General features: G+C 54.3%; 1 protein-coding gene across 7 annotated transcripts in view; it reads right to left on the reverse strand.

The window, feature by feature from the left end:
- Positions 1–23,699, reverse strand: part of Kif21b (kinesin family member 21B) — a 47,942-nt gene that overhangs the window by 10,661 nt on the left and 13,582 nt on the right. For 2 of the 7 annotated variants that reach the window (XM_078022564.1, XM_078022563.1), the window contains exons 3-28: positions 23,429–23,611; positions 21,048–21,197; positions 20,812–20,946; positions 20,352–20,519; positions 19,894–20,009; positions 19,171–19,366; positions 17,851–18,040; positions 16,959–17,022; positions 16,636–16,854; positions 16,148–16,232; positions 15,646–15,763; positions 14,655–14,846; positions 12,981–13,180; positions 9,727–9,834; positions 9,114–9,182; positions 8,475–8,707; positions 8,149–8,296; positions 7,732–7,926; positions 7,534–7,635; positions 5,895–6,060; positions 5,675–5,726; positions 5,432–5,501; positions 4,443–4,648; positions 4,287–4,361; positions 2,428–2,541; positions 753–791 (exon numbers count right to left, since the gene is read on the reverse strand). In XM_078022564.1, coding sequence (XP_077878690.1) covers positions 753–791; positions 2,428–2,541; positions 4,287–4,361; positions 4,443–4,648; positions 5,432–5,501; positions 5,675–5,726; positions 5,895–6,060; positions 7,534–7,635; positions 7,732–7,926; positions 8,149–8,296; positions 8,475–8,707; positions 9,114–9,182; positions 9,727–9,834; positions 12,981–13,180; positions 14,655–14,846; positions 15,646–15,763; positions 16,148–16,232; positions 16,636–16,854; positions 16,959–17,022; positions 17,851–18,040; positions 19,171–19,366; positions 19,894–20,009; positions 20,352–20,519; positions 20,812–20,946; positions 21,048–21,197; positions 23,429–23,611 — 3,593 coding nt within the window. The remainder of the gene's footprint in view (positions 1–752; positions 792–2,427; positions 2,542–4,286; positions 4,362–4,442; positions 4,649–5,431; positions 5,502–5,674; positions 5,727–5,894; positions 6,061–7,533; positions 7,636–7,731; positions 7,927–8,148; positions 8,297–8,474; positions 8,708–9,113; positions 9,183–9,726; positions 9,835–12,980; positions 13,181–14,654; positions 14,847–15,645; positions 15,764–16,147; positions 16,233–16,635; positions 16,855–16,958; positions 17,023–17,850; positions 18,041–19,170; positions 19,367–19,893; positions 20,010–20,351; positions 20,520–20,811; positions 20,947–21,047; positions 21,198–23,428; positions 23,612–23,699) is intronic. The other 5 variants (XM_078022568.1, XM_078022567.1, XM_078022566.1 and 2 more) reach the window with 4 other exon arrangements.

Here is a 23,699-nt window from a genome sequence, read left to right on the forward strand (position 1 = left end):
GGCCAGCAGTTCCTGGGGGAAAAGCAAACTAACAAAGGTCGACACCAGGGCTGGAGAGCGGATCGGAGCCCTTCACTTGCTGGGGGCTCAGGCCCTCCAGGTCCTGAGACTCGCTCCGGGTTGTGGGGTGTTGTGCTGGATTGCCGGGGAAACAGCCTCTGGTCATCCCACAGGTTGAGGTGGCAGGAGGCACCTGCACATCTGCACACCAAGAGATGTGGGACCTCCTTGGCGCCTCCCCACCCGTCCCCCGCCAGCCAACGTCTTAAAGGCTCCCCCTACTGGTATAAGTTAAGTCACAAGGATTTTAAGCACAGCCACCGGAGCCACCGACACCCATGAAAAGAACAGCAGCCCAGCTGCGGCGCCCACGGCCTTTCCCCTGCCCTCCGTCCCTTAGCAGCTCAGCTCTGGCCCCAGCCACCCCAGGCTTCCATGCTCTGCCCCTCCCTGCTCAGGCCAGGAGGGAGAAGAGAACAGGGTGGGCCACAAGCAACCGCACCCCCTCCCCAAGCCCCCAGCTCCAGCCAGGCCCGGCACAGTCAGAGGCCACGGGGCCACCTTGAGAGAGAGGAACCACGGGGCAGGAAGAAGTCTCAGGAGGGACATGGCGGAGGGGAGGCAGGGTTCTGGGAGAGGAGGGGCTGCATGCTGAGGACAGGGGTGCAGGCGGGAGGGGCCGGTGCAGCGAGAGGCAGAAATGAGAGAAGAGAGCCAGAGGGGACCAAACACAAGAGACTTTCTGTGTGTACCTCAGGACCTCCGACAAAGAGGAGTCGCTGTCATCAGACCTGGGGAGGGCAGAAAATTAGCTGGATTAGGGGAGAGAGGAAAACACACACAGGAATGGCAGAGGTGGCGGCAGCAGCGGCAGGGAGGTCAGGGGCGGTTATTCTCTTGGAGGGGGTGAGAGAGGCAGAGGAGGAGAGCCTTCAGGGAGAGCAGGGAAGGAGGCAGGGATAGGCTGGCCTGGGAGCCGAGGCTCCCCCAGGAGCGGGCCAGCAGAGAGTCCCTCAGCTTGCCGGGTGGGAGTGAGAGGGGCCACAGGAGACGGGAGGCCAGTTTCCCACTTGGGGAAGTGGTTCCCGGCTCTTCGCTGGTTCCAAGCTCTCTGGCTGCCTCACTGCCTCACCTGTCCCACCTCAGTGATCCTGTACCCACCAGGGCCAGAGGAAGCCATTGGTTGCTTCCACCCCTGCCTAGGAGCTAGCTTCTTCCAGCAACTCCTCAGGACTCACATTTACAAGGCCCACTGTCCCCAGGGAGCCGAGTGGGACCATGCCAAGAGGATGGCTTTATATCACACACGGATCCCAAGACTGGAACCACTGGATTGAACCAAGGCCCCCAAAAGACCACCACACCAGGAGGGTCAGCGTCCCATCCCAGCTCTTGCAAAACAGGGCCAGTCCAGGTGGCCATAATGGCACATAGGAGGGGTGCTCCTGATGGGGGAGGGCCAGCAACTCCCACAACAGTAGCCCAAACTGAGGCAGGTTTGGGGAAGGAAGGTGCACCCGGGGTACTGTGTCTGAACCCCAGAGTCAGCATTCAGGGAGCAGCATTTTGGCCCAGGAAGGAGTGTTTCTGCAGGGAGGGGGACAGGGTGGACATCACAATCGATCCAGGATAAGCATTTTCTAACGTGGGCTCCCCTGAGAGACATGATATCATTGTCCCTTGCAGTCCAGAAGCTTTTAGGGAGCCTAGAGAGGAACACAGGGACAATATTGCTCTCCCTGTTAGGGGCACCAGGCTGGTGGGAATTAAAAGTTCCAGCTTGGGCCCTATTTAGTCACTTTCTAGGACTGGGCCCCCTTCCTCCTACATGAAACGGGCTGATTGAGAGTTCCAATGAGTCACAGATGGGAGAGCCAGCAGTAAAGCAAGTTGAGCGCCTTCTGGATGCAGGGATTGCAGTTAACACACATTACACTACGAGCAATTAGTGCTACAACAGGAGCTGTGAGGACGGGTGAGCCGAGCCCTTCATGTGAAGGTGACTCAAGGTCGTGTCTGCAGTCGGTTAGGGTACTGGTTGGTCGGTTAGGGTACTGGTTGGTCGGTTAGGGTACTGGTTGAAGCTGAAGGAAGGGGCTTCAGAGAAAAGCAAAGAATCAGCTGAGGCAGATGGAAAGGGCAGTTCTGGGGAGCCCTCTGGTGTGCCAGCCCCACTGGCCAGTGCCTCCTCACTGCCCCAGCCCCCATCCCAGTGGCTTCCTTCCTGCCCTCTCCTGAGGTCCAGCATGCTCGGGGAAGGGAAGGGCCTATAGTCAGTACAGAAAGGATGGGGAGTGTCAGGGTCTCCTGACACTTAGGCATGGGGTCTGCCCGGCTCTTCCTGCCTGTCTCCAGCAAGGCCCAGCCCTCAGGCTCCCTGCTCCTCCTCTGTGCCCTCCCTGTCTTGCCCCTGAGCCCTGCTCTTACTTGTCCAGTGCTGACCCCTGGCTCTGATTACTGGTGAGACGAGAGAAGACGTTGCGGTCATTGCGGGGCCGGGTGGGAGGGGAAGATGGAGGCGTGAATCCCACATCTGTGGACCTAGTGAGCAGGGACAGAGAGCAGCATCTGTGAGTGACCACCCCTGCCCACAGGCCACCCCCAGAGCTGGGTTTCCACCTTGTCTCAGAGCTCAGTCCACATCTAGGCTCCTAGGTACTACTCTGTAAAATCCATTGTCCTGGGACTTTTAGTGCAGTGAGAAAATTTGTCACTTAAATATTCATGTTCCTAGCGAGCTTGTTTCACCTCTGACACTGGAACAAGTGTCCTGTTCATCATCTATTTAGATCCATGAGATTTTTTTTGAACATTTTTGTGTGTTTTGATGATGATGATTTCAATTTTTTAAAATGGTCCCCAAACATTGTACCAAAGTGCTGTCTGGTATTCCTAAGCTGTAAGCAGGCTGGGAAGTGCCTTACGGTTTAAAAATCTGTGGGTGCTGTGCTTGTGAGCGCAATGCTAATTGTCAACAAAGTAGATTAATTAAGGTGTCTTGAAGTAGAAACACACGTAAAGTGTGTAATGTGCTGCTCGGCCACTGAAAATGTCATGAGCCGAGGCTCGCAGAAACCATACCCTCCATCTCCCTGGGGACCAGTGGCTCCTTACTGGCACAGTGCTCACTGCGACTTCACAGGACATAATAACCACATGAATGATGACAGCTGACCATACCTCCAAGGGAGACCAGGATGTCATGGCACAGCCCATTCCAATACCCCAGGATCCTTCTTCTTGGGGAATTAGCATTGGGTTCTGCCTAAACCTTTTCCCAAGGACCCACAGCCATGAAACAGGGCTCTTTGGAGAGCCATCGTGACTTTGCCTTAAATCCTGACTGCACTTAAAAATGTTCTCTCAGTTCAGAGATAAAGTGACAGGTTGTAAAGCTTCAAGTACACAGACCATTCTCTACCAAGGCCACTTTGCAAGTCCCTAACGGGGGCTTCTGCAAAGGCTTTGGAGAAGGGAGAGCTGAGATCTTGAGTAGGTACCCCTTCTGCCTCCCACCAAAACAGGTAGCAAAAGGTCAAGGTGAGCCAGCTTTCCCACTATTTAGCCATGTGACCAGGGGAAGGCCACCAAACCTCTGAAAACGAAGTATGCAAATAGAGGACCCCAACAGTCCTTCTGCAATTTCAGAAGCTCTGGAGGGCCCGGCCCATGTGCGTCTGAGCAGCTGGAAGTTACTGTGCTGTTCTGTGGCTGTCTGGTTTTTCTTTTAATTTCTAGACTCCTCTCATAACAGGAGGTCTTAAAAAGAGTCAAAGCTCAGGCCTGGGATTGTGGCTCAGTGGTAGAGCACTTGCCCAGCATGCATGAGGCACTGGGTTCAATTCTCAGCACCACATACAAAAACAAACAAACAAACAACAAAACAAAACAAACAATAGAAAAACTAAATAAATAATAAAGGTAAAATATTGGGAAAAAAAAAAAAAGAGTCAAAGCTCCCGAGGACCCAGAGTCATGAAACAGGGCTGAAGCAAATCAGGACAATGACAAATCTAAGCTACTACAAAGCCACCTATGTTGAGTGCACATCAGCACACATTTTAACTATTTGGCTTGGCTACCCAGGTGCCTTATGGAGATGACACATCCCAAGCCCATAGCTGATGGGGTACAAGGGACCATGGGTGAAGCTGAATGACTCAGTCCAGCCAGCCCAGATTAGAAAGCACATAGGATAATCTACAGAGTGGAATTCCACAGCCATTCACACACCCAACCACTACACTGGCAGTGAATCTGGAGCTGATTCTAGAAGAGGTTCTCACCTGATGGGCTGACCCCGGTCATAGGACTTCCTCCGGGTCAGAGGGGACGTCTCTGTGCCTCGAGACTGCCGGGGGCTGGAACAGAGGGTCCAGTCAGGTCCAGACCCAACTCCCTGCCCACCCTGACCCACCCACATCCCTGGCTCCCTTCCTTACAAAGTACTGCCCCGGGTGGGCAGGCTGACAGTGCGTGAGACCTTGTCTCGGTAGTAGGGATCACGGATGGAGAAGCCCACCCCGTCTTCTTTGATCTCAACAAGGGAGGCCAAGGACTTGGTGATGTTCTTGGTGGAGATGTCCAGTGGGGGCCCCAGGCACTCAGCTGACACAGCCTTCATTTGGGCAGACAGCTTGGGCTCTCCCTAGAAAGGAAAGAATCAGATGGACCAATTTGCCCACACAGGATGGCACAGGAAAGGGAACCAGGGGAAATCCTTAGCATGGAAATGGTGCAGGCTTGGCCTAAGGAAGAAGAGCTGATGGAAGGACCCAGACACCCAGATATCATCTTCTGTGCTCCACAGCTAAACTCTCCAGGTGTCTGGAGAATCCAGGGCAACTGAAATTGTTTTGTTGCTCTTTATTAAACTATGCAAACCACAGAATGCCCAGACTGACTTCTTGCTGGAAATCAGCTTATCACTTTACCCCCAAAATATGCATAAAATTCACAGCTTCTTGTCTGTGTTTTTTCCCCCCTTTTTTCTTTAAAAGTCTTGGGTCTTGTTTCAGTCTAACAACTGATACCTGATGTTAGGTAGACTCTCTCACTGTTGATTCCTACACTGTTGAATCAACCATCTGCAGGTAAAATAACTAGACATCTAGGGTTAAGATTTGGCTCAGACCGTGGTGAGGGTCTTGAGTGGGGAAGGGAGAAGTTTTTGAAAATGGGGCCTCTGGATGTGGTGATGTCACTAGGCAGAATGGAAACAAGCCAGCAGTGGCTCTGGTCACTTTTTCTACCTTCCACCTACCTCAAAAAGGATGGACTAGACATACCCCAATTCTAGGCTAGATTCTTCTTGGCACCTCTATTCCAGCTGGGGGCAATATTAGGGCATGGACAGGGTGAGCCAAAGTCACAGTAAGATAGGGTCCAGGCTATGGGAAGCTGGCCCTAATGTACCTACTGCATGACTTACAGGGGGGCTCACCTTGAACTTGAAATCATCATGGCTGGTGGAGCCTTTCATGGTGAATGACTGGGAGAAGCTGAGGAAGAAGCAGAGAGTTTAGGATCCTAATATCCTATTCTCTTGGCTCTCTGGGACTTAGACCTGTAGGTCTCAAAAAGCCCCCAAACTCAGGCTTAGCCCTGGGACCCTGGGCAACTCCTTCTCTGAGCCCCAGGTGTGCTGGGCTCTCTCTCCCAGGTGGGAACTCACCTCCCCTCAGAGAATTCTGAGACTTCCTCGTCTGTGCTGGCATAGCCATTCTCTGTGGGCGGAAGGGAGGGTGGAGAGACCCCATCAGGTGGGGAAGGAGGGGAAAGGAGGGATGGCCTCCCTCCCTCCTGCATCTGTCCTGCAGGGATAAGACCAGGGCTTCTGGGGGAATTCTGGGGAAGTAGGGGCCTCCCCAGGGGTAGAGCCCACTTATACGCACCCTGCTGTACATTGTAGATGAGGGCCTGCAGTTCGGGGTGCGCCTCGGCCTTCTCACGCAGGGCATCCAGGAGCAGGTGGTTCTGGGAGGAGCCTGCCATGTCTGTCTGCTTCAGCCGTCCCTCCAGCAGCCGGATCTGGGCCTCCTTCTGTGCCACTTGCAGCCCCTGATGGCGGGAAGCAAGGCCTGGAATTAGCCTTCCTGGCTTTGGGGGTATGCCCCGCCCCTTAGCACCCATGTGCACAGCTTGGTGGAGGTCACCTTAGGATACACCCTGTTATGAGCTAACTTGTGTCCCCCCAAATTCATAGGCAGAAGTCCCCCTCATTACTTCAGAATATGTTTGGAGACAAGGCCTTTAAAGAGGTAAATAGGGTAATATGAGAACATATGGGTGGGCCCTAATCCAAAGGGACTGATCTCCTTTTAAAAAGAGATTAGGGGAGCTAGATGCAGTGGGGTATGCTTGTAATCTCAGCTACTCAGTAGGCTGAGGCAGGAGGATTGCAAGTTCAAGACCAGCTTAGACAATTCAGTGAGACCCTGAATTTATCAAAATAAAAAATAAGAAGGGCTGGGGATGGGCTGGGGTTGTGGTTCAGTGGTAGAGTGCTTGCCTAGCATGTGTGAGGCACTGGGTTCGATTCTCAGCACCACATAAAAATAAATGAATAAAATAAAGGTCCATCAACATCTAAAAAATTTTTAAAAATGAAAAGAAAAAAGTCTGGGGATGTGTCTCAGTGGTAGAGCACCCCTGGGTTCAGTCCCCAATAGAAAATGTGCGCGTGCACACACACACACACACACACACATACACACACACACACACACACACACACAATGATTGCAGATATAAACAGGGAAGACTGAAAACACAGGGAGGAGAAGAATGCTATCTATAATCACAGAGAAGAGGCTTCACTTTGACTTTGAACCTCCTAGCCTACAAAACTGGAAGACAATAAATCACAGTTGCTTAAGCCTCCCAGTTTGTGGCACTTTGTTACGGCAGCCCTAGCACACTCAAGCAGTCCCCTAGACACAAAGCAGAGCTGAGAGGAGTCACTGGGGATAGGGTGAGGAGTCACGGAGGGCAAACTCTCCCGCCCTCTTCTGAGTCATACTGCATGCACACCAGGTGGTGTCTGTTCCCAAGATTCAAGTCCCAAGAGGGAAGAGAAGAGAGGAGCCCAGAAACCCCAAGAGATGCCTAATGTTCTGGGATAAACCCTGCTGGGCAGAATGCGGTCTGTCTGTCTGTCTCCTGCTTCTCCACCCCAATGTACACACACTTCTCCCTCTACCTCTAACACACTCAAGCCCAGCCTTGCTGTGGAAGGGCCTGGGCCAGACACCCAGGGTCACCTTTAATTGGGGCCCTGCTGCGTGCCAGGTGCCACGCCAGGCCCTATACAGGCATTGTCTTGTTAAAGGCATGAAACAAGCTACAAGCCTGGTATTGTCATCACCCCAGTTTTATAGCTGCAGAATCCTAGGCTGGGAGGCCAGGAGGCTTGCCTTGGCCTGTGAGTGACGCAAATGAGGAGGAGTCAGGCCTGTGGGCTGCACTACTAGGTTATGTCACGGTGGCGCCTGTGCTGGCTGGGACCCCTGAACAGGTCAGTGACAGGCTCACCTTGTCAATGGACGCCTTGAGGAAGTTGTCCAGCAGGAGGCGGGCTTCGGCCAGGGAGCAGGAGCTGATGACCACCGAGGTATCCGTGGAGTCCAGCTCCTCCTGGGACCAGGAGACAGAGACGCTCATCAGCTGGGGCTGCCCCTGCCCACCCATCTCTCCCACCTTTTCCCCCAGCCAATCCCGTCCTATAGCTACCTTGGTCTCCTCCAGCTGCATGATGGTGGCCTGGCAGTCGGTGATGCTGTCATTGATGTAGTCGATGTTGGCTGCCAGCACCTCAATCTCCTCGGCCAGCTCCTGCAGCCCCTTCTCCTCCTCCGGGCTCTCGGCCTGCAGCCGCTCACGTTTCCTCCGCAGCGCCTCCTGCAGGAGGAACAGCTCCTCCCTTTTCTGAGGGGATGATGATGGAGGACCATCAGGGTCTCAGGGGTCTGCCCTGTCCTGCCCACAGCTCCCACCCCAGGTCTCCAGCCCGTGAAGGGCCCCAGCACCTCTGGATTCCAGAGCAGGCACCAGGAGCCCAGAGAGAGGGGGCTGGGAAAGGTCTGAGGAGTCAGGGTGACGGAGGATAAGTGAAGAGTGGGAAGGGCAGGAGGTGGGAGGCAGGCCCACCTTGATGAGCCTCTCCATGTCAGCTTCCAGGTTGACAATGGTCATTCTCTGCATGACAATATCAATGATCCTCCGTTCCAAGGACTGCCACTTGAGTCTTGCAGCCTTACTGAAGCTCTGGCTGGCCCCCTTCTTCTGGAACTTCTTTCTGGGAGGCAGAGGCAAGAGGGGATTGGGTGTGACTCCTCTTAACCTCCGCAGCTCCACTGAGCCCCCATCAGGAGCTGACAGCCCTGGGGACTAGAGCACTGGCCTCATTCTGGTCCTACCCCCCATATTTCCAACTCTGGGCCCACACAGGCCAAGGCACCACCAGTCCACCTCACCTGGCCGGGCGGGTACCATTGACAGTGTTGGCAGGATGGTCACCCAGGAAGTGGTTGATCTTGCGGTTCCACTGGCGCACAATGCTGGAGACAGAGCGGGCCCCCGACTCGGCCTCAGATGAGGTGGTGCTGGCCGACACCTCAGCTCCCGAGTCCAGCATGGGTGGCTTCAGCCCTGCACGCCCTGCCACCCGCTCCGACATGGGCTTGGCCAGGCGCCTCAATGCAGAAACCTGGAGGCAAGAAAGGGGGGCCCAGTGAGCAGGGTGAACTAGAGCTATGCAGCTTGGGGGTAGGGCCACTCTGTGTTAGCCCAGGGTCACAGAAGGGCCAAGAGGGCTGCCTGATGTGAAATGAACATAAGATCTGCCACTATTTTCCCTTTCTTTCTTTTTTAAGCGATCAGCTCAAGTATTGGGGGACAGAGCCTGCAGCCTGCCCTCTAGACTCAGCCCTCCCATTGAGAAAGCGCTGCTCTGGGCCTGGCAATTCTGCCTGATTGATTGTGTTTGCTGAATGGAGCAGGGAGACCCAGGGCCACAGGCAGACTAGCCCCCCTCCTTCTCCCCAAAGGAGAGCAACACGAGGGCCATGCAGCAAGGACAGGACCTCGTGCTGGGCCAGTCCAAGAGCACCTACCTCCTGGGTTTTCCTCCTCAGGACCATTTCCTGCTGCCGCTTCTGGGATTCCAAGGCCCGGATTTGAAACTGTGGGTCAGAGAGGAGGGGCAGGGTCCACACTCAGACACAGAGACCCTTTCTGCCCAGACTGGGCTGGGGATGAGCTGGCCAGATCTACAGCCAGAAGCCTGGATTTTTCTCACGTTGGGTGAATCTCATGCAGCAAAAATGTTGATAAAATGGTCCCCAGAGTAGAGTTCCCTTCGCTGGAAGTTGAACTAAAGACCCCTTGGCCTCATCTCCCACTCTGGGGGAGGCATCTGGGATTAGGGAGCTCAGCCTTGCTGGACTTCTCTGCTGGGTTTGAAGCTGCATGTTTCTGGTTTGCTGGTGACCCTGAGCAAGTTCCTGACCCTCTCTGGGGCTCAAGCCTTCCCTTGGAATATGTGGGGACAGGCTAGAGGCCCATGGTGGTCCCGCCCTTCTGACAGGCTGTGTTCTACTTCAAGCATGACGGTTACGGCTTAGGGCAGCAGGAATTGGAGCCTGCTTGACCGGGAGGGGTGGCCAGGTGCACAGGGAAGCTGGGAGTTGAGGCCGAAGTCTCCTGGAGTCTTCCAGGGTCTCTCACCTCCTGCCGCCGCTGCTCCTTCTTGAGCTGAGCGATCTCCCGGTTCCTCTTGGTCTCCACCAGCCGGCGGCGCTGCTGCTCCTCCCGCATCTGCTTCATCAGGGCCACCTGGTTCAGGCAGGGCAGAGGCAGGGGTGAAGGTGGGGCTTGGAAAGGGGTGGCCCACGTGCTCCAGGGAGTGGCTGGCTCCGAGGATATTGAATAGAGGTGACAGCCTGTCACACAGCACCAGCTCAGTGTTCAAGGGTCTGGGGCGAGGGGTCCGCCCCCTAAACCCTCCATGGAGGTTGGCACTACCCGGGCAACCTGCTAGAAGGAGGGGCCTTACAGCCAGCCTCGCAGTGCAGGGACTCCCGATCTGCAAGGTGCAACTCTGCCCCTGCCCAAAGCCACCATCCTGGGTCTGACCATTCTAGGTCAGCCGAGTTGGCTGGAGGCAGGTAATCCTCTCTCCATCTGACAGCCTGAGCTATGAAGGTCGGGGCTGGATTCCAGGGTCAGGCTCATAATGACAGTAATAAAATTCACCATTATTTACTAAGAACCAGCATTACCGTTCCTGTTCAATAAATAAGGAAATGAGCATCTGAGAGATGAGTGGCGAATCCAGGTGGTCTTCCTACAGGCCCAGGCAGGGCACCACAACAGTTCAGAATAAGGATAGGGACCACGTATAGAGTGCCTGGAACCCAGAGTTCTCCGACGTCTAGCCAAAGGCACAGAAGCACCATTAGTACAGCTGGAGATGACCCAATGTGTTGGGAGGCCACTGTCCTGAGGCCCTGCATCATCTGCTTCCCCTTCCTGGGGCCCTAACACAGGAGTGCAATGAGCACAGTACTTCCCACAGCTTCCAGGTAGTGGTGGCAGGAGAATCACCATGGGGGCTGGTCCTGGCTCTGCCACAGAGGCCTCTGACATCACAGGAAAGTCACCAACCTGTCCTGTCTGAGGACAGGTAGGACAGGAAAAGGCATAGGAAAGGAAGGAGAGAGATTCCAAGGCAGCCAGCACTATCAGGGTTGGCTTCTCCCTGGCAGGGAAGGCTCTGAAGGGGTGTCTATAGAGCAGAGGTGGGCTTGTTGTTACGGGGTCTTTGAGGTCTAGAATGAGTGTTCTTCCAAAGGACTGAGATTGGGAAGACCAAGTCAAAGCCTCAGCTAACAATGGGCCTGAAAACTCTAGCACACTGCGAGCTGAGGCTCCTGGGGAGGAAACATGTCTTCCTGGACGAGGGTCCATCCAGCACATCGCATGCGTGGTGGAGCCCCACGGTGGCCACACGAAAGTGATGGTCTCAGAATGGGTGAGCGCATCCCAGGTTCACAACAGCGCTGAAAGGGGCCTCAGTTCCTGGGAGAGCCATGCTCTTAAGTCCTAAAGTACATGGCAGTGTGTCCTCTCCTAGGGGACCCTGCAGCTGCAGGTCCTACCCTATGCAGTCCTGTGACTCACTGGGGCCTGCAGCTGGAAGGTGGTGGGAAGGGTCTAAGCCATTGGCTTTCATGGCATCTGGTCAGAATCCTTGCTGCTGCTGCTTTATCTGTCCTTCCAACAGAAAACCTGGTCCCCTGGGCTGTAGGGGAGCCCTTGGGATGATTCTAGGCCATTATTTCCACTTCTATCCCTGGGCTCATAGAAGCACAGGCAGGTGGGAAGAGCTGGGCCTCAGCAATCCCAAGACTGAAACACTCATAAATGTATGTGGATCCTTCCGTCTTTCTTCAAACATGCCCTGGGCATCAATTATTTTTCCAGACTTCAGAGCCCTAAGAGAATGTTCCCTCCTCATGAGAATCAGGCCCAGCTGAAATGGGAGCTGGCCGGGAGAGGCTGGGCCTGAAGGGGAATGAGCCAGGAACCCCCAGGGACACAGAATGGGGATGAAGAGAAAAGCACCCAGAACTGCTCCGGAGTTGCTACTGAAGGCCAGGCCATGGGGGTGTGCCCCTCCACCTGAGGATGTCAAAGACCCACCGGGTCCTCCCTCTGCACCACCAGAGGGCGCCCAGGTCTGGGGGAATCTGTGGGCACTTCAATGTCATTTGCCTCTTGTCCACAGGGTGGATACACAGAAGTAGAAGAGGAGAGTGGGGTCCCTGGGGACCAGCCCAGGTCAAAAAGGTCTAAGCACAGCAAGGCAGGGCCTTCTCTAATCTGGACTGGACAGGCTGATGGAGCTCCTGGACCTGTGGCCTAGGCTTGGGGACACAGCCTGTGCAGAGGAGGTGGCTGATCTATGACAACAAGAGGTCCACCTTTTCTAAAAATCTATTCCAGCTATTCCCTGCATTCATGGCCGATTGCCTCTGCATAGTGGTCAGCACTAATGAGTCAGTGGTGAGGACAGTTACTGGTGGCTCCTAGAATGTAGACACCTGTCCTATTGGTTCCACGCACTGGGGAACGCCCCTTTCCTGTGTATCTGCTCCTCAGGCCAGCTGTTGGGGCTGCCATCTGTAGTGCCAGGATTTACTAGGGATCCAGCCTAGGACTGTGGTGAGTGAGGGGACACCAGAGCCTGAGGGTCAGGGCAGGAAGGTTCAGAGGGGGGGACATAAAGGACCATGGATCCTTCATCTCCAGGCAGGAGCCAGACAGACTTGGAGGCATAAGACCTGAGCCCCAAACCAGGACCTCAGGGAAAGACCCCAGGCCCCAGAGACTCTGAGCCACAGCAAAGTGGGAGGAGGTATGTGCCACCTGAACACACACCAGCTAGTGAGGCTGAGGACTCCCAGCATCCCAGCACTGACTCCTTGTAGCTGGAATGGCCTTCTCTGAGCCTCAATTCTCCACAGAGTGGGAATAATAATAGGGTAGCTTCATAAGGTTCTCCTAAGGGCCACACAGGGCATGCATGTATAACTAGAGAAGGGCCTGGCCCCAGAAAGCCTGCCAGCAACATAATTATCACTGGGATTCAAGGCAAAGGTTACACCAAATAAGAGTCTTGTACGTGCCCTGTGCAGGCAGGAATAACTGCAGTGCTGTTACCCACTAAAAGGGGGCAGCACTGAGCAGGGCGCCTGGGTGTGTCCCCCAAGCACTGCGCCATCCAGGTTGCTGCATCCAGAATGAAGCAATTAGCTAAGAGGACAATGTGCGTGGCCAGGACAGGGTTAAACCAGGTAGTGATGGGTGTGTGTGTGTGTGGGAGGGGAATCCACACTTGTCAGCATCGATTATGGAAAGTAGATTTGAAGGTGTGGCACCGTCCCATCTAGGCCTATTCCTAATACCCTTGGCCCTACCTTGGCCTTCTTCATCTCGGCCACCTCAGCCTGCAGCTTCTTCAGCTCCCTCTCATAGCGCGATTGGTTCTTGAGCAGCCGGGCGTGCTCCTTCTGCGCAGCCTGCAGTTTCTGCAGGTCTCGGTTCATCTCCCGCAGTCTCTTCTCATAATCCGCCTTGATCTTGTTGGCCTTCTCCTCTGTGTAGCACTCCATGGTGCCTGAGAGCAGCAAGAGGCAGCCCTCAGCTCTGTGTGTTCCCGCTGAAGGTGGGCTCATCAACAGGGGAGGCAGGACGCTTGGGTTCTAAGTCTCACTGAGAGACGTCGGGCATGAGGTCTCGCAACAAGGGAATGGGGCTACGGATGCCCAAGGCCTCTTCCTGCTCTGACTTTCTACTGGAATGTGAGATCTCATCTTGAGACCCGAGGCCCTGATCCCTAGCTTCCCATGAGGGTGCTGCAGTCCACTCATGTGTGCTTGCTTCTGACCCATGATAACTGTGAGAGAAAGGAGATGGGACTAAGGGGAAGGGGAAGAATCAGCAAGAGAAAACAGTGACATGAGCTAGAGCAGAAGGACTCAATGGGTTCCCTTCCCTAGGTGCTCCCTCCTGAACTGCCAACAGACATCTCAAACTGAACAGGTACAAACCAAGTCCCAGTTTCCACCTCTCACTGCAGCTCAGAGGCATCCTTGGTTCCCCTCTCCCTCACGTCCCCCACTCTAAGCACTGACAAAGCCTTTGGCTCGACCTTCAAAACATATCCAGAATCTTCCCATGTCTCACCACCTCCTGTCGGTCTTTTCTGGATCTTTATAACAATTTTCTAAACGGTTTCTACGCTCCATTTTTGTTCTCCTACACAACAGCCACAGTGAAGTTTTAAAAATACTTTTAAATTTCACATCATGTGCTTCTCTCAAAACTCGACACTGCCTCGTCTGCAGAGTAGAAGGCAGCTTCCTTCCCACGACGGGCATGACCTGCTCAGGGCTTTGGCATCTTTGCTTCACTCTGTTTGCAAGGCCCTTAGCATCGCTCATTCTGCTGTAGCACTACCTCATCTCCTTCCTGCCTCTGCTCAGTCACCTTCCCCAGGTAGTCTCCCAGGACCAACCTAGTTCCAAGTGTCCCCCATCTTCCTTCCTTGCTGTATGTTTTAAAATATCCCTGATGACCATCTGCCATTCTAGAGATCACACTTATTTTGTTCACGTCTGTCTCTCTCTGCTAGAGTGTGCATTTCATAAGAGCAGGGGTTTTGCTCACGCCAACACCTCTAGAATCTAGGATAATGTCTGCTCCACAAGACACATCCAGCAAAGGCTTGCTGAATAAGACAAAGGAATGAATACATGAATAATGAACTGAACTGGGAGAAGAAGAGAGTAAGGACACAGAAGTCAGAAGGTGCCTTATAAACGGGTGCCAGGAACTGAATGCCGGAGAAAAGGCCAGGAAGTGTCCTGTTCACCTGCCTAGGTACATGAAGAAATAAAAAGGATTAAAAGATCCTAATATGTGAGATGTTAGTTTTAAAAAGGTGAATTTAAAACATGGCAGAGGACCTGGATGTGACATAAAACTTTTAACTGTGGCCCAAAGACGCCAGCTGCTGTGGGGTGTGCTTTTGACAGGGGAGGGGCTCAGGGGAAAGCAGGAGTTGTCGGGGTGGGGAGTTCCAGCCTCACTGAGGTTCTGCAGCACACGGTCCCGCTCTAGCTGGGTGTCTCGGATCTTGTTCTGCAGCAGGATCAGCTTCTCCTCGTACTGGTGCTTGAGCGTCTGCAGGCGCCGCTGGCTGTTCTCCAGCTCATCAATCAGCTTCTGCTTGATCTCGATCTCACATGTCAGGTCGGCCAGGTCCGCCTGGAAGTTCACCTCTGCAGGGTCGGTGCAGAGCCAGGCTCAGACTGGCAACAGGGTAAGGGCCAGGTGGGGAGCACTCACCAGTCTAGGGAAGGGGTGTTTCCTCGTGTCAGCCATGACCAGAGGAAGGTGAAATGGTAAATCCAAAGTGGGCACAGTGCTGCCAAATATGGTAACACGTTTAAAGAGCAGCCCCCAAAGGGGGCTGGCCTCAAAAGCTGAGAGCAGGTCTAGACATCCTTCCCACTGCTGTCGGCTCCAGAGGCCAACATCCACCTGTTATAGATACATGGGTGGATGCTCGGGTGGAGAAGGGTAAAATGATTGAATGCACCTTGCAGAGCCATGGGCAAGAAATGGCAGCAAGACAGAGCTAAAGGGGCAGGTGTCCCCACTTAGAGCAGTGGGCTTTGGCACTAGTGAGATTTACATTCAATGCATTGCTCTGCCTGGACCAAACTGGGGAGAGTATGGGCCTCTCTGAGCATGTTCCGTGGTGATGCAGGGAAAATAGCACCTATGCATGGGGTAGCAGTGAGGACTGGAAGAAGCCAGCACGTGAAATGCTGAGCTAATCACAGTGGCTGGCACATGATAAGCGCTCAGTATTTGCATCATTATCATTACGGTTCTTGTTCTTGAATTCACAGCTGGGAGTTCTGAGCCTTGGACAACGACTATCTCAGAGAACTCAAGCAAGCCCGATCCCACCCCAGGGGCATCGGAACGTTCTCAGGGCCCAGTGCTGACAGGAAGCCCCACCCTGGGCACTGGCCACGGGTGTCTCGTGTCCCCCAGCCCGGGCCCCCGCACCCTTCTCCTCGGGGTCTGAGTCTGAGTCCACCAGGCTCTCCTCGCTGCCCGAGTCCTCGTCTTCATCCTCACGCCCTTCCTCCTCCTCACAGCCACTCTCGTCTCGCTCTTCCTCCTCCTGGGCACCAGGCACAATTAGGGCTGTGCCTGGCCTCCAGGTAGGGGAGCCCAGAAGCAGAGGCCAGGCCAGATCCAATACCTCAGCTGTGTGAGGAGGGCTGGGGTCGGCCACACCCTCCCTCGGGGAAGACTACCCCCTCCCACAGTAGCCTGGGCACAGCCTCCCTGGAGGAGCCTCCATCCAGCCTCCTCTGGGATGAAGAGGAGGCCTGAGTGATGCAGATCACCATGGCAACCAGCCAGAGCGAATAGGAAGTGCCAGGATCGATGAAGGCACTCACCCCACTCCACCCTATAGGAAGGTGCTGATGGGGACCCCCAACCCCAGCAGGGACACAGGAGTAAACATGTGACCAGGAGGGGTGGGGGTGGGGGTCCTCACCTCCTCAGCCTCGTTCTCGTCTGTCTCCTCACTGTTTTCCTGTTGGAGTTTCGCCCTCTTTTTGAAGGCTTCCTTCTCTGGACTGCTTGTGGAGTGAAGGGGAGCCCAGATTAGGGGGACTAGCCCTGGCTTCAGCAGGCAGGCGAGGAGGGTGGAGGGTGGGATAAGGGAAGCTTCCAGCCAGAAGGCACAGGGGTAGGGCTGACTTCCTGCTCTCCTAAAAACCCAGAATTTTGGTCCTGCCCAGAATTAGCCTTGTGGGGTGGAGGGGAGTACAGCATTGGAGGTGGTGGTGGCGGGGTCTCTGGCCAAAAGGCAGAGCAAATTTGCTCCATGAATTCCTACACAATAATGGGGGAGCTCCTGGGGACGGGGTGTGGGGCCATGGTGGTCCCCCCTGAACACAGCGGGGTCCATATTCTTCTGGAAGGGTCCACTTGCAATTTCCCACCTCGGGGCTCTCAGGGAAGAGGCTGCCCTTTGCTTACCTCTTCCTCCGCTGCCTGACCTCCTTCTTCTTCAGTCGCTCCAGGTCCTGCTTGGCCCTGCGGATCACCTCAGAGGCATCCTCCATGGAGCTGGCTGGGCTGGCCCCAAAGGCCGGACCGGCTGGGGATGCTCCCAGGGAATAGGGGCTCCGAGCCGATGCCCTTGAGAGGCTGCGGCGGAGGGACTCATTCATGGCCTCACTCTCCAGGAGCTTTGTCCTGCATGGGAAGAGCAAGGGGGCGTGGCCAGGTGAGATGTCATCACCCTGATCTTGGTCTGGCCAAGGCCTCCTGCCGGCTCACACCTTCAGGGGCTCACTCACCGCAGCTCCTCAATCTCCCGGATATAGTTCTGGATCAGAGCACCGATGGCCTCGTTGCCGTCACCTGGAGGGCGGAAGGCAGAAGGAGCATGCAACAAAGAAGATGAGTGTCAGCAAGGACCTTCCCCTCTAAGACCAGTGACCTTGTATCTGTGCTTCCAATAGGGAGTGCACGTGGACCTTCTCCATAAAGGAATCTCTAGCCAGGAAATATCTGTACACATCCACAGACAGGAAGCACTGTTGGTAAGAGGCAGAAAGTGGAAACCAGCTAAATGCCCGTCAGAAGAGGGCTGTTTGTTATTAATGATTCATCATCACCTACAGAAAACCATGTAGTCGTTTAAAAAAAAAATTAGGCTGGTTTACAGAAAACCATGTAGTCGTTTAAAAAAAAAAATTAGGCTGGTTTTAATATAGAGATTTATAAAACAAAATGCTAAATGAAAAGGGGAAGTCATAAGAATAATATAAATGATCTCCAATATAGAAGTATATATTCATATACACATGAATACATTTAAACATACTTATACTTGAAACAGATATACTGAGAAAGGTGTGGGGAAATATGTACTAAGTTGCTCCAGAAATATGTACTAAGTTCCCTTCAGAGAAGCAGAAAGGACATGGTGGAATCTCAGAGGGGTTGGTGAGGGCACTTTAACCTCTAGCTTCATATACTGATGCAACACTTGCCTGTTTAAGAAGGATGTGTACATGTATTGCTTTATTGTACAGAATTGTTTTAAAATTGGTTAAAAAGTGTGTGAATGGATGGACCTGTGCACTGGCTGGCCGGCCTGCTCTGCCTAACATCCTGGGGTGGGAGTGGGAAGAGGAGGGTTGAGCATCTTGGTGCTCCAACTGGCCCTGGTGCACCCTGACTTACCAGCCTTGGCCAGAAGCAGGTTGGCCTCCTGGCTCATGAGATGGGTGACACGGCTGTTGATGGCATCAATGGCTTCCTGCATGGCCTTCACCCGCAGTCGCAGTGCCCCATTCTCCTTCTGCAGCATGGCATTCTCCCGGAACAGGTCACTGTAGCCCTCGGCTCCATCCTCCCCAATCACACGCTTGCCCTGGGAAAGGGCGCAGGCAGGGAGCAGTCAGGTACCAAATCTCACAGGGAAGTGGTAACAATGCTCTTCTCTCCACCAGGTCACCTGCCTTTTGTAGGACATGGCAGCACTGCAGGGTCCCCTACGCCTGGTTTCCTAAAACATAGCTCCTGTCTCCCAATGCCCCAAACCCCCAAATATCCAAATTCGAGAACCAGCCATTCAAGGCCTCCCACTGTCTTAGCTTGACCTACCTTTCTGCCACTCATGTTTCTACCTCCACAAATACTACTCCAGGGGACAAAACCCTGCCCGGGCCAAGCAGTTGTCATAACCGAGGGACTCAATCTGGTGTAAGGTAACAAGGAGTTGTGGAGACTGGAGCTAAAACTCAGAGACTTGATCTAAAGAGGCAGCCACCATGCATTCCAGTGATCTTCGAGCCATATGTAGTTAGAACTTGAAATTTTTCCAGAAAAGCTAAAACTCCCTGATTTTCAGAAAGGTTGATGACTAAGCAGTCTTTTAAAACATGTGCAAGTCAAACCAAAATCCATTCGTGTGCCATATTCAGGCCATGGGCCACCAGTTGGTGACTTCAAGCACAGTTATTGTAGTTATATGGAATCACACACTTCTTTCAAAGCACCCATTTTCTTCACTTTTGCTTCTACCTAGAATGCCTACCTGCTTCCTCTTTGTCCTCCAATATCTATATCAAAGCCCTCCTCTATGGGGCCTTCCCTGACTACCCAGAAAGCAAGACCAACTTTCTCTCCTGTGCCCCTGAAGCACAGTGAGTGACTGTGGTCTCCACTGTCAACTTATCTATCGAAGCACAGCATTCTCATCTGTTCCAACACAGCATGTTCAGTGCGCATAAAAACACCCTGGATAGTGTCTGCCCTGGTCAGAAAATCTATGCAAGGACTTTGCATTCTAAAACCTAGAGGGCTCGGGCTGCTGAAGTCACCTGGGTAAGTTCCTAACACTGAGTCCCATGCCTGGCACACAGCAATGCTCAGGAGGCACAAGGAGTGGATGGGCAGGTGATGGGGAGGTGGCAAGCATACTGAGGAACCACAGGGCAGGTGCAGAGCCGGGCACCTGCTTCAGCAGGAGTTCTGGGCAGAGCCCGGGAGCCTGCTCACCGCCTTATACTCCATCAACTCCATCTGCAGGCGAGCGATCTCAGCCCTCAGTGCGCTGATCTGCTGGCTCGTCTTGTCCTGGTTCACCACCACCTTGTTCTTGATGTTGCGGGCCCGGTTGGCGTATTTGAGTGTGTTGAGTGTCTCCATGAAGTCCCGATCTGAGGGGCTCACGCAGGCAATCATGATGGTCTGGCTGGGGGCGCAGTCAGGCCAGGGTGAGAGTGAGGGTGCGGAAGCTCTGCCCCCACCTGACGCCCCACTACTTTAATGCCTGAAGGACCTGGGCATTTGGAAGGGCAGGAGCTGGGATGCGGGTCTCTGGACCACCTGGCCAAGAATTTCCCCTGCCGGAGGGTAACCCAGTGAAGGGAGCTGGCCAGGTGGGAAAAGTGGTGGTGCCTAATTGCCAGAGTCCTCTGGTTAGTGATAAGGATGTGCCATAGCCCCTGCATTTTTCTAGCATTTTCTGTCTGTTCTTTCCTTTGGGCTGAATGACTTCCCTGAGGAATATCTCTCCCTGTTGTGCAGATGAGGAAACTGAGTCTGAGCATAACTGGCCAAAGGTCATGGAGCACTTCGAGGTCCCTGCCTAATCTTCAGCCTCGGGTGGGAAGGCCTCTTCCTCCACAGGGCCATTATGCATCCAGCCTTCACCTGGGTGTTCTCCAAAAACCTCCCTGCCTCCCCCACCCCTTCACAGGGATATGAGTCATCAGATACCTGTTGCCCCCCAGAGAGTCCTGGAGGAGCCGAGTGAGCTTGGAGTCCCTGTAGGGCACGTGCACCACCTTCTTACTCTGGTCCCCCAGGGCGCTGATCACATTGCCCAAGGCCAGCTGCAGGAGACAGACCCTGTGCTCAGGAGTCACTCAGGGAGGGAGAGGCAGGCACCACACAGTCCCAAGCCATCTGTACCAGCCTTGCTGGCCCTAGCAGCCCACAGACCCCTGGATGGGTTTATAGGCAGATGTGATAGATTGGTGAAATCTGGGCATTGGGGCAGGGGTGAGGCCTGAGAGTGAAGGCCCCAAGACCTAGAAATAGTAGCTAGGTGTGCCCTGCCCAACACTTGGTGAGAAGCCCCAGGAAGCCTGTGCAGCCTTGGAGTCATAGAGCCTTAGGAGGGTCTGAGCCAGAGCTGAGCTAGCTGCCGGGGCTGGGGACCTCCATGTACCTACCAGGCCACAGTTGATGGAGATGCCCTCCTTGGCCCGCTCACCCGTGGCCCCTGTCCGCTTCAGCCTCTCGGAGCCAGCCAGGTCCACAAAGTGAAACTTGGCTGTGAGTGTCTCGTATTCGTTCGTAGGAGCTGTGCCCTCAGGAAGCCCTGTCACCGCCTCGTTCACCTGTAGCAGAAGAGAGCCTCTGACTTGCCAGCCCTCGCCCACCCTGAGGCAGCAAACACAGTATGTGCACACGCCTGATCCTCCTTCATGGCTCACAACTCGATATAGGTCTCATTACCCCACTGCATAGAAGGGGTCGCTGAAGCTCAAGAAAAAAAAAAAGAAAAATCGACAAGTGGCAGGCAGGGCAAGCCCCAACTCTGGTTTGCTAGCTTGGGTCCAGGGCGACTCATGTTGTCCTCCCTCAACACCCCCACAGCCAGAAGCTCCTGGGCCCCAGAGGGCTCCTCACCAGGTCGGGCTGGGCACACACACGCATCTGGCACAGGTGGATGGTGAAGATGGCGTGGGAGCGCGAGCTCTGTACATTCATCTGGGTGCTGGCCGTGGTACGGGACAGGGCGCCCTGCTTCAGGCACTGGATCAGCTGGGGACAGATGCAGAGGAGAGGCCTCAAGAGGCTGTGCTACCAGCCTCTGGCCTTTCAGGATGTCCTGTGCCTGCCCTGTACCTCCCGCGGACGCTCACCTCCTCCTGGGAGTTGATGAGGCGAGACGTGACGCCTGTGGTATAGATGCCACCGTTGGCATCCTCGTGGATCTTGATGTTGGACCTGCGGTGGCGAGCGTCAGGGTCACGAGTGCTATCAAACAGGTCAAGGATCTCCTCATTGTAGAGCTGTGCCAGGAGGGAACAGGGCTGGGTTCACATGGCACAGAGCGCAGGGCCCCCAGGGGGCTTCTCCTGTTTCTAAACCACCTTTATTTTGCAGAAGTGGAAACTGAGGCTCTGGAAGTTAACTTATCTAACCCTGGTCCCTTTTGGGTTCTGAATTCTAGGATCTTTCTCCTGGACAGGGGAAGGAGGGCAGCTGGGCTCTGGGCAGACCTACCCTGAGGTGGTACATGGTCCCTCAACTTTGAGGAACCAGTATCCAACAGCTCTCAGTCCCAGTAGGTAGCTAAGGACCTAAAGGGACAAAGGGATGTGGACCCCAGAGAGCAGACAAGGAAAACTTGACATGACTTGGGCAGATCTTATTGCAATACTGGACTGGAAAAGAGGGGATGGGATGATTCCAGATGAGGGAAGGAAGAGGCAGAGCTCAGAGACCTCCAGGGACCATTCCCTGATCCCCATGGTCCCTGGCGGTTGACATAATGACCACCTCCCAGTGAGGGGAGGGAGGTGGCGGCTATGTGCCTTGCCCTATGCTCAGGAGGGAAAGAGATCATGGAGAAAGGGTGACTGGGGCCCAGCCTTCTGGGGAGCCCGATGTGGGGAGGTGGCCACCCATTTCAGATGGTAGCCCACGAGATTCTGTGATTGGAATCAGGAGCAAGGAAACTTCCACTGACAGTCTGGGGTGGTCAACAGGCAGGGAGCTGGGACTGGGAGCGGGAGAGGGATGGGGGAGAATCCAGTGGGGCAAGGGGGAGGGGGACTGCAGACCTCAGACATCTGAGACACTGAGGGCCTTAAAGGGACAGAAATATCTCACAGGAAGGGGAAGAGGAAACAGAAGGAGAGATGGTAAAGAGGGGGCACTCTAGTGTCTGTCTGTATCGGGACAGACACACTGCATCATTTAACCCCTTGTGGTTCACCCCTTGGCATGGATTTTATAGAAAGTAGCCTCCTTTTGTGGATCCCCATGGCAACGGGATGGAGAAAGGAAGGAAACAAAGAGATGTGAAAGAAAAGCTAACAGCGATACCCAGCAGCAGGACACACATGTGCACACACACACACACAGAGGCAGGCAGTTCATCAGAAGCAAAGGTCTAGAAAAACAAATAAAAACTCCCAAGCCTAAAATATAGGGTCCCCCTAAGAAATCAGGAAAGCAGTGGCCATGTGTATCCAGGAAGGAGTGACTGTTCTGACGGGTAGGAGATGGAGCATGGGAAAGTGTGGGCAGGGCTAAGGTCACATACTTCCCTCAGAGGACAAGCAGGGTATAATCGGAGCACCAGGGTTTTGGGATGAGAGCCCAGGGTACCTCTAAAACCAGCAAACACCACAGGGTTGGGCTCCTTGGCTTGGGTATTTAAATGCTGAGTATCCGAGAGGCCCAATCACATGTCCCAGAGAAGCCTGGTCAGGCTCTTGGTGGAAATCATGAGGTCTGTCTGCCTTCCTAGAAACCCTTTGGGACCACCAGGGGCCATTCTCTGACCCCCATCTGACCTCCTTTGGGAGGGCCCGTTCACAGTAGGGACTGCCTACACCTGGGTTACTGATCTGGGGCTGAGCACAGCCCAAGTGTCAAGGAGCCTAGAGATCTCATCCTTCGCCCCAGAAAGTTCCTGGATGCCACAGTTTCAGGCTGACACCCTCCCGTTCACAGGCAGGGCTGGAGGCCAAGGAATTCTCTTCTAGGGACCATTTGCCAGGAGACCCAAGAAGACTCAGAGCCAGGAAGCATCTCAGCCAGAAAGGGACAGGCAGGCCACTTGAAGGTGGAGGAGGGACCCAGTGAAGGCCAGAGGAAAGGCAGGAACCAAAGTTGTGACCATGCACAAGTAACATGCTTCCACGTCATCCTCGCCAACCCTAAGGAGATAGACATCACCCCCATTTTGAAGATGAAGTTCAGAGCGTGAAATGACATACACAAGGTCACATGGCTAAAAAGTGTCAGAGCTAGAATCAGACAGGGTTTGAGGAGACCTCATAGGTCACTGACTCCTTACCATCTGATGGAGGAAACCCTTCAAAGCATCCCACGGATCCTCCTGTCCTTGCCTGGGGGCTTCCAGCAGCAAGAAATTCATCAGCTGTAGATGCCCCTGTGACTCCCTAGGCTACTCGACTGCACTGGAGGAGGACCCAGCTTGGGCAGTTTTGTGGTCTACCAGGTCTCCCTCCTGCCTGTCCCTCCTGCCTACCCTGCCAGAACACAGTACCTCCAGGAACTGAGCGCTGACTTTGAATTCAGGCCCAGCCACACCCTTCTCCTGAGCCCGTCGCTTGCGTTCGGCGATGCCCCCGAAGAGGTGAGCTATGGCCCTTGGGATGATGCCCTGCTCCTCCTCTGACGTCACCGTGTCGAAGCCAGTGCCCATAGTGTACGTCTTCCCGGCCCCCGTCTGCATTGGCAAAGACAAGGAGAGTGTTACGCAGCACCCTCTGGAGGCACCAGCGTGGAAGTCCCTCACTGGTCCCAGCCCTCCAGCT

This window comes from Ictidomys tridecemlineatus, chromosome 10 (assembly GCF_052094955.1).
Source record: "Ictidomys tridecemlineatus isolate mIctTri1 chromosome 10, mIctTri1.hap1, whole genome shotgun sequence".
NCBI classification, from domain to species: domain Eukaryota; kingdom Metazoa; phylum Chordata; class Mammalia; order Rodentia; family Sciuridae; genus Ictidomys; species Ictidomys tridecemlineatus.